This window comes from Fulmarus glacialis, unplaced genomic scaffold, assembly GCF_000690835.1.
Source record: "Fulmarus glacialis isolate BGI_N327 unplaced genomic scaffold, ASM69083v1 scaffold23058, whole genome shotgun sequence".
Classification (NCBI taxonomy): domain Eukaryota; kingdom Metazoa; phylum Chordata; class Aves; order Procellariiformes; family Procellariidae; genus Fulmarus; species Fulmarus glacialis.
Window position 1 is genome coordinate 59,934 of NW_009229427.1, and position 10,562 is coordinate 70,495.

The 10,562-nt window shown below is 36.3% G+C and overlaps 1 protein-coding gene across 1 annotated transcript in view; it reads right to left on the bottom strand.

The window, feature by feature from the left end:
- The window catches only part of WDR64 (WD repeat domain 64), a 57,165-nt gene extending 46,826 nt beyond the window's left edge, over window positions 1-10,339 (bottom strand). Inside the window, exons 1-5 of the mRNA XM_009583859.1 lie at window positions 10,294-10,339; window positions 9,547-9,656; window positions 7,704-7,918; window positions 7,052-7,186; window positions 4,250-4,329 (exon numbers count right to left, since the gene is read on the bottom strand). Of these exons, the coding sequence (XP_009582154.1) occupies window positions 4,250-4,329; window positions 7,052-7,186; window positions 7,704-7,918; window positions 9,547-9,656; window positions 10,294-10,339 (586 nt within the window). The remainder of the gene's footprint in view (window positions 1-4,249; window positions 4,330-7,051; window positions 7,187-7,703; window positions 7,919-9,546; window positions 9,657-10,293) is intronic.
- Between the last annotated feature and the right edge of the window lie 223 nt (window positions 10,340-10,562).

A 10,562-nucleotide genomic window follows, 5' to 3' on the forward strand; every position in this document is an offset into this window, starting at 1 on the left:
CATGTTCTTCTTAAATTTAGACTGCATCATAGAAAAAAGTCTGCTTATGCTTGTGAGGGCTAGTATTAGTGGAGTCCTGGGATATGATTTCTATAACTAGGATTCCTGGGAATTCCTGAAAATGTCAATACCAAGTATAGTGCCAGTTCAAAAACAAAAAAAAGAGACAAGATGTTACCAGTTATGTCACTTGTGCCAGGAATACACAAAGGATACTGAGCAAGCACAAAGGACTTCTTTTTATCAGTCTTAAGCTGTTACTGCTAGATTTAGAAATCAATAATAGTTTTTCTTCTACTTTATTGCTCACAGGAGAACAATAGCCAGATTTGAAGAAATAATAGGGCTGGAAGTTGATGTATCATATAATTTAAAACTGATCATCTCCAGCTTTTATATGCATACATAATTTGATTTTAACTGTAGCTATTCCCTGAGGTGATGATTAAGACATAGCTGGAATTGAAATGGATACAGAATAAGAGGAAAATCATATCACTTTACCATTCAACATAATATTAATGCAAAATGCTACACAGAAATGTTATTCTAAATTACTATGGGCTCCATATTTTAGGCCACTATCAGGCTTTTATAATTTTATTGGTTGAAGAAGTTTAGCTTTTAGTATGAAAAGTGAACTCTGTACCAGGTTTGCTTGTATCTTTCTTATTTATGTTGTAAATGTCAAATATCTGGAAGACAAAATTAGGCTGTGTCACAGTACTGGCAAACTCATGAGCATATTCAAATACAACAAATAAATTGTGGAAGAGTAAGGGTGTTAAAACATGACTTTTTAAATAGTCATTTCCTAGTGTAATAATACATTGTGGTATTTTGCATACCATTTGTGCTATAAACACCTGGCTAAATAACAATAGACTGGGGCTTAGTAAAGTGGTTAGCAGATTTATCCTCACTGAATACTTTAGAAGCTAGCCTGCGATCAAAGGTTGGATTTATTTTTTTTTTTAATTGCTGGATGTGACATATAAACATACTTTTTACAAATGTTTGCACGTCACCAAGAAATCTATATATTATGATTCCTGAACTATTTAACTGCTCTGGTCTTTGATATTTAGGGTATATTACAGGTAAAATTGCAGGCTTGCTAATCAACAAGACTAGCCTATGTTCATTTGAAACAGTTTAATTCTCTCATTAACTGGATCATCAACATGTGTTTCTCAGCCAGACAAGAGAGAGGGATGGCTTTGAAGATACAGAGGCAAACATAGCATGCTCTAGTCTGACTGACTGCTGTGCCATTGTGAGCAGTGTATTTTATTAATAGAGCACTGAACTCTAAAGCTCAACTTCTAAAGACTTTAGTAGATGGATCTCTCAAGCACTGAAGGATTATTCTTAATTTTGGGTTCAGCTTCATAGTAGCCCCTGGCTGATATAAATTTCATAGTGAAATTGAAAGAGATGATCCCACCCTGTCATTGTCTTTGGCCATGCATTCCCACTCTTTTCTGTGGCTCTTAGTAATCCATCTCAGGAATAATTTCCTTTTGTGTTCAAGGGAAGTAGCAGGGCTAAGCACTGGGAATGAGAGTGAGAGGTAGGAGAATGCCTTTTAATATCAAGATGAAGACCAGTGGGTGAACAAGCAAGACAGGATTCCAAATCAAGGGTATGTGAATGTTATGATCCAGGAACAGACTGGAAGATTGTTAGAAGTACAATTCTTGTACTTCTTCAAAATCATCATTACACAGTCCTTGAACACAATATTATTAAACTTTTGTCATGTTGCCCATGTTTTCTGTACTTTCGTGCAGTGAAAGTCAAGACATTAAAACGCAATGTTGAGAAAGCTCATTTCCTTTTAAAATACTCTGATTAGGTAGCTGTTTAGATGGGATAGGAGGTCCTGCATTCCCAGTCTAGCCTCCAACCATCACATCAAATATGCAATCTCTCCTTTTAAAAAAATTTCAAGCTCCATTTTAAACTGAGAAGGATATTTCTTTCTGCAACTGCCACTACTCAGTTTTGGGCCCCTCACTACAAGAAGGACACTGAGGTGCTGGAGCGTGTCCAGAGAAGGGCAACGAAGCTGGTGAAGGGTCTAGAGAACAAGTCTTATGAGGAGCGGCTGAGGGAACTGGGGCTGTTTAGCCTGGAGAAGAGGAGGCTGAGGGGAGACCTCATCGCGCTCTACAACTACCTGAAAGGAGGTTGTAGCGAGGTGGGGGTTGGTCTCTTCTCCCAAGTAACCAGCGATAGGACGAGAGGAAATGGCCTCAAGTTGCACCAGGGGAGGTTTAGACTGGAAATTAGGAAAAATTTCTTTACTGAAAGAGTGGTCAGGCCTTGGAACAGGCTGCCCAGGGAAGTGGTGGAGTCACCATCCCTGGAAGTATTTAAAAGACGTGTAGATGAGGCGCTTAGGGACATGGTTTAGTGGGCATGGTGATGTTGGGTTGACGGTTGGACTTGATGATCTTAGAAGTCTTTTCCAACCTTAATGATTCTATGATTCTATGATTCTATGACTCTTCCAGAACATCACTGCTCTAATTTTTGCTCTCCTGATATTTGTTCTCCTGATATTTTTATAGGTAGCAATGGTATCCCTTGTTAATTGTCATTTTGCTAGGATATAGAAAATACACTTTTTAGTCTCTGTGTGATAGATTTAGTCTGTATGTGATAGGTTTCCCCCACTCTTTTTCCATATTAACTAATCTTTCTCAAACATGCCTCATATCAACCATATAGTAGATTTCAGTACAACATGAAGTTTTACTAATGTCAAATTCATAGAAGTTAATGCTTTGTTACCTGCAGAACAGATATTTCAACTAACACAGGTACCTGGGGCAAGTATTGCTGCATGATTGCCCCTATTCCTATACTCTGCCAAAGGTGTTTATTGCTGGTCATTGTCAGAGGGGATAGTGGGCTAGGCAGACCTTTGGTCTGGCCTACCACAACTATTGTTATTTTCTTAGGAAATTTATCCAGATTTTTCTCTTCTTCTGCTATTTCTATAAGAAGAATTTTCAGTGTCTAACAGAAACTTGTATTAATTCCTGTGTAACTGACCTTCTGTCCTATTCAGACACTTCACCCTATTTTTATTACTACAGTAAAATCCTCCAGTTCTACCTGTAGGAAACACTAACCACATTCTGTTTTGTAGGGCCTCCCTACTTTATGTCATCAGTAAATTTCTCCAGACTACTTTTTGTGACAAGGTAATCAATGTAAATAAGATCTTCCCCAATGCTAAACTTCAGAATTTTCACTAATAACTTTCCTATAATCCTATTGCTTTCCCTTTAAATCTTGTGTCTAGAAAATCAATAGAACTGTCTGATATTTATTTTGATACCTGTCGCAGTTTTCTCTTTGGTAAACCGTTACAATTCAACTTTCCCGTGTCTAGGTCTTTTTTTTTTCCAAATTTATTTCACCATCTTGCGTATTATCAAGGCTGGACAGCAAAGCCTTGGCCATTTTTTTCTTCTTGTTAAATATACACATAAGAATTGCTATGTGATACATTTTCCAAAACATTTTTTAACAAAGTTTTAAGCAAGACTCTCGTATGAAGACTTGGAGATAGGCAGCATCGATGTCTCTCCAGGGCACCACCCTGTCAGACAGAATATACAAACAAGACTGCTGCCATACTCCAGCCACGTTTCTGCAGCATGAAATATGATCACTGCAATAGAAAGGCTCATAAAATTATTGGATAACAGGGAAGAAATGGATGAGAGCGCTATTTCTGCAGTCTCCTTTGGGAGAAAGAACAAACAGTAAAGTTTTGGGGAAATGTGATCAGAGAGAAGAGCAATGGAAAGTATTAAGATGGGCCAACATAATTGCTTGAGACAGGAAAGGATGGCCAAAGAGTAATAGAAAAGGATGGGAGCCCTGCTGATACTGCAAGGAGTAATGTGTATAACCTGGCCAAGACAGTTGCCATCGTGACTTGGAAAGGTGCCTTAGAGTAGTTCAACATACTGTTTCTCCTGTTTTATTATATAAGTAACATGATACTTGAATCAAACTCAGACTGCGCCCTTGATAGATTCCTGTCAGGAACTGTATCTTTTCAGAGTGAGGCTCCCAGCAATTAAAAGCAAGACCTCTGTTTCCTATCATTTAAGACAGAAGCCATTATTTAAATTCTTAAGATACTAAATCAGCGTTATTTGATCTTATTTCACTGGGAAAAAAATTTGCAACAGAACAATCTCTTGGAAAAAAACCCAATACTTACCACCCGTGACAATGACTTTTGCTTTTCCACAGTATGTGAAGGCATTGACCCCTCTAGGGACAGAAAATTCCTTTACAGGTCTGTAGTCATTAATAAAACAGTTAATCAGGTAAGAAACATTAGGAAAATACAGACTACAGTCATTCCACTTTACTTTTCTATAGTATATAGAATAGCTGTTTGCATAATGTATAATATATACAATCTCTTATTAAAAGCAAATTGATTTATAACAGTGACTTAGATACTAGCATCAATAAAATGGGAACAGGGTACACTTTCCATTAAAGTAATAAATCTCTGATTTGAACACCTGAATCCTTTATCATACTCCAAACAGAATCCTAAAATGGTAGTTGTTGCCAAAGTAAGGCTTCACACACGTCTGCGTGCTTAAAGCAGCTCATCACTGAGGAAAAGTATCAAACCAACTGCCTTTGCCTGTTTTGGACATGGAGGTCTATTGTGGCCTCTATTTTGCACAAAGTAAGTGCAGTTACTTTTCTGCTGCTTACGTATAATGTACTGTATAATGCAGTCTTTATTTTATCTATTTTGTGTTGTATAATAACATGAAGAGACTGCAAGTTTCTTAAACTCAACTGAATTATTCTGTTGCATTCACTGCAAAAGCACAGGAATTAAAAAAACCAACACAGACTGAGATTGACTCAGTGTCCCTTCTAAACTCATTCTTTGAGCAACTTCTGCTTATCTTTCCACGTTTCATACATTGCTACTAATGAGTGAATATTTTCTTGATTTTTGCAGTGAGCAATAGCATGGCTAACACCCATCTCTCCCACTGTCAGTGTAATTAAGCTATACAGAATTAAATGAGTACACATTTAAATTTTTTTTTTAAATCTAGACAAGTAGGTCTTTCATTTATTCTGGGCTAGACAGTAACCATTGATATTGAAAACCATAACTGGGGATGACAGTAAATTTGACAAAAGACTCTGGAAACTTTGAGGATTAATGAAAGAGCTTGTGCTTTCTAGGCAGGTGTAAGTAAAAGGCTGTTCACTCCCTGTTACTTAGAGGGAGCAAAGCTTTCTTTCCAGAGCTCTAACAGAGGAGTCTTAATTCTCTTGATGGTATAAAATAGCAAGTAATTGATTTAAATGTGTGATTGGCAGATTTCATCAGAATTTATCATCTTTTTCCTTTATTTCTTAAATTTAATACTTCTATATAACTGCTTATTGGCTCTTTAATAAACAGTCTTGATACTCCTCTAACGTCAGTGTGATTAAGAGGTTTCAGCAGTGTGAAGTCCTTCCCAAGTCATAGCCTTGCAACAAAAGCACCTGGTGATCCCATCCACACCTCCCTTTTTTTAGATTCTTTACAAGAAAAGATTATAACAGCTCATCAGCCATTATCCACAAAGAAACTTAAGAGTCACATACAAGACAAGATACATTGCATCCCTCTTCAAGCACAATAACAATTGGTTGCTGTGAAGTTAACTGGGGAAATTTATTTTGCCAGCACCAGTAAATCATATATTTCAACCATAATTACTTATGGAATGGGCATTTCAAAGTGATTTGATCCATAGCTATTTTTAGGGCTATTAATTTCATTTTAACAGCTGTGTAATTTTTCAGTTGTCTAAATATAATTTCATTTAGCTTCTGCATGAAGCTGCTTAAAGAAATGTATTTATTGGAACTGGAGACACAATTATAGTCAGTGTTAAATGAAAAAGACCTACCAAGACATTTGCAGTTAATGTTCTGTATAACAAACAGTGTATGGTGATAGCATATACTCTTTTGACTATACTTTTCGCTCTTTTTTTCCTTTCTCCTTAAATTAATTCTGTTTTTCCAAAACTCCCAGCAAAATCAAATAGGATTTCTCAGCTTTTCTCCTGACACAGTATGTGACTTTGGACAAGCTATAATTATTTCATATTTCACTTTCCCCATCCACAACAGACATGCAATACTCATAAAACCTAAAGTTATTGGATTGATGCAAGAATTACTATGTGAATATTTATGGCCTGTGTTATACAAGAGATAAAACAGATCATCATAATTGTTGCTACTAGCCTTAAAAATCTATTAATCTCTGGATGTACCTCACAGAGGAATTGTGAAGCTGATCTAACGTTTACAATGCTTTGAGATATTTGAATGACAAGTTCTATCTATACGTTATTTGTAGTTCCTTGTTACATCAAATTGTGTTTGTATTATTTATTTTTTAATTGGGCTATAAACGCTTCTAAAATCGCAGACTAGGAAGGCTTGGAATCAGCTATAGCACTGATGGGCCATATGAATGATATGGCACAAATCAGGACGCTACAACCCCTTTCGTGCTGCATAGTAAATCCATTCCACAGCCCTCAGAATAAATTGCTTTCTTGGTTTAAGCTGGTGTAACTGAAACTTGTGAAGCTGAAACTGTAAATGAAACTTAGTTGAATATATTTCTGTATGGATATAAATTTTAAATGAATGGATACATGATATACATGTAACAAAGAAATCAGTTATCTAACTAAAATTTGGCTGCTGAGGAGAAGCTGGAGCAGACAAGACTGCCAACATAACATATTTTTAAGGGTTGTGAGTAATGAACATATATGGCCAGTCCTTTCCTACATCAAAATCTAGCAAACAAAAATGTTCAAGTATTTAAGTAGTTGTATTTTTGTTTGTATTAACAATGCTGATAGAAAAGACAGCTTCAATACAACAGGATGGCATCTTGCAAGGCACTAATCTCATGCAGAGTTATAAAGCAAAAGGTCTATTTTTTCAGAAGATGTCATATACTTACAAGTTGTCCTCTAGTCGCTTTATGTCATCCAAAACAAATGAATGAATGCTATCTGAGGAGCAGGATCCAAAACAATTTAGGTCAGAAATATACTTAACTTTCACAACCCAGTCATCATGTAGCTTGCGTTTAACACTAGGGATATAAATTGAGATGTTATTAGCATACACTTGCATCTACTGTAATATAGGATAGGGATTGTATCCCTCAATCTGTCTCAGTGAGATTATACACAACCAGTGCTAGCATTTAATATCCAGGACAGATACAGAACCACTCTTCCAGCTCAAAAGCAAGCAGAGCTAAAGTTAGGGTTGAATCATGCACTTCTCTACTAGCAGTTATGCTTCCATCTAATTGGGCACAATAAAGCTGTGCCTATGCCAAACTAGATAACAGCAATTGTGAATTTTTCCCTGAAATTTTACTCTGCAGTCTCTCTGTTGTAAGATCTCTTGTAAGAACTCCTACTGAAAATGATGGCATTTCCTTCACATGACAACAAGCAAATCATACTTACTGCAGTTTCAAAAATTTTCCTTGTTAGGTGGAGTTAATTTATACACAAAAGGTAATCCTCAATTTAGGCCAGAGAAAACTCAAATTAAAAAAAAATTGCCAGACTGTTAATATTTTATCATAAGCAACTTACATGTTAAAAGTTTTGGGGTCCAAAACCTGAAGTTGTGATTCTTTTTTGCCTTTACGTTGTTTCAATCCCAAGTGATCACTGGTCACAGTAAGCAGGTGAACATAACCCTTATCATCTCCCATTACGATATTATCCTTAGCCAGGTGATCTGACATAGTTGCCGTGCAAACACAGAGCAGACCATTTTCCATTGGTTTGATGATAAAGCAATTATTCTGTGAAATATAGTAGACAGTTTATTAGATATTGCATATGAGCCCTTAAGCTGACTGAGTGTATCATGCTTATCTACTTACATCAGCATTCAATTCTTGACTTTGTTTTTCAAGCTCCCCCTGTGATAGCTGTTTCCTTGTATTAGAAACTCATGGAAGATCATCACCAAGAGAAGTTAAATGCAAACCTTAAGGATTTCAGTGAGGCTTTATTTCATAGGTAGCCTTTTCCATTTCAGTAAGGAAATACTAATTACAAATTTTAGGGAGGATCTCACCATGCTAAGTGGGATGGTATATTTGCTAAGACTGTATATGGTTTCCTGTTCAAAAACAAGATGCTGTCTACAAGAAAATGGGAAATAGCCAAATTAAAGAATTATTCAAACCACAAAATGCCGCAGTAACACACAGAGAGAAATTCTATCAGAGTCTTAATTATTAATACAGCCTGGGAGTACCAAGTGTACTTATACGGGCAGGTGTTTGAATTTTCAGGAATTGTGATAGTGGGAATGAATACAGCTGCAAGCCATTGTGGTATTTTGCTAGACTGAGAAGTCCTGAGAATGGGATTTTGGGTCATCTGCATTATAGAGTTTATTGATTCTACTGCCTGACTCCATCTGTTATTTGATTAAAGCATCCTTGCCAACCTAAACTGGCAACTGTTCACATGCCATAGGAATTAACTGCTTCAATGTTGTCTGTGTAGCACAGAGACATTAAAGAGACATAACGCAGACATAAAACTGTCTATGTATTATTCCTGTGGTCTTAAAAGAGAACTGCTCCTATTCAGCCATAGGACAGTTTCAACTCTTACTGATGTAATGATTGGAGGAAACCTGGAGAATAATGACTGGAGAATACGTTTTTGCGCCTTCCTTCCCAGGAGTCCAATTGGACTGACCGAAAGACTTCCATTGACCTGTCTGAGCTTGGGGAGAGAGCAATAAAAAAAAAGTCCCAAGGCTTGATCTTATCCTAAAATATTTACTTTGCTTCCTCTAATCTTCTCAGCCAACTCAGAATTGCTGAGAAAAGCCCCAGAAACAGGAGGAAAAGTCTAAGGTATGAGTCAGAAATCCTTGCAAAAATCATAATTTGTAATAAGGCTTTCAGGAAAAACTGTTTGGACATGCACTGTCAACATCAAGATGCTTTTGCTCTTGGAAAGTCCTGAACGAAATGCAGGATATGAAGAAATATTTTCTTTAAACCAGAAAGTTACCTCAAAGGAGTATATGTTAAATTCCTTGGGAGACCTGTCCCTTGATTCTTAATAGATTCTGAGATACACATATGCACATGCACACACGTTAGCTATACATGTGCACACATATGCATTAGATATACATAGAAAATAAATTCTTTGGGGATTTGTTTGCAACATAGTACAAAATTTTCCTCTTTCTTCCAAGTTTTTAAGACAGTCTAATAAACCCATTTGGTGTGGAAAGGGTATTCCTTCCTTAGTATAAATTCCACTGTTTCACTGAGATCCTACGAAGACAAAAGTTAATGACTTCATCCTATTAGATAAAAGGAATGTGAATGTACATTGAAAACAAAGACTAATCTTTTTCAGGCTTCCTCTTTAACATTTGCCTGATCCAATGTACTACCTGACTCCCTTTTGATTTATAGTCCCAGATGATGACTGTCCTTTCAGTTACAGCCACGACACATTTCAGCTGAGGTAGGAAATCACATCCAGTGATCCAAGCAGTATCCTGATGGAAATAAAAAGGGTAGCTAAAGAAGGATTTTCTCTGTGAATTTATAACCTTCTTTGTCATTTAGGTATGTATTTTAAACCACCTGCACATGAATTCCATATATTCTGCACTAGCGGCTGCTAGATCCAACCCCAGCTAATGGAACTGAGAGTTCTAACGCCAGGAATAGATCATACATGAAGTTACAGAGGTGCCAGGCTCAGTCTCTCTTATCAGTAACTCACCTCAGATGCACAGATGTTGCACATGAGAGGACACAATACATCTACACTGTTAGCTGAACTGTGATGACACTCTGAAAAAAAGTGCTCTGAGCAGAGGAAATTTAAGCTACAACATCCATGGTAAAGCAGATTAAAATTTTTCTTGGATACAGTTTAGTTCAAAACAAAAGGAAGTTAAAAGGCACTAAAAATTTCAGCTATAATAGCACAAACCCTACTGAAATGAATGTTTATGAAAATATGTAACTTGTATTAAATAATTTTAATTCTCCCAATAGGTAGATCAAATATTTACAAAGATTTACAGTACATCTGCCCATATTAAGCCATCTTTCAAGTATACCTGCAATTATACAGGTCTTAATGTAAAATAACTTCTCTTGCAAAGTGTAAGATTAGGGACTCAAATTCACTACTGTACTGGCCAGAATTTGGGGTTTTTTTTGTTGAAACATTAATAGCTGTTTGATTTTTTTTCCCCAAAATATAGTGGACCTTCCTAAATGAGAGGGGGATTGGAATGGAATATGTTCCATTTCATTTCCATTTTGGTAAGTTTTAAAAATGTTATTTCAGCAATCTTATTTCACAGTTTATTATATAGGCTTTTATATTTATCTTACTTCTGTATTAAGTTCATCTATTGAAATATAGGGTGGTTTTTGTTATGTCTGCAAT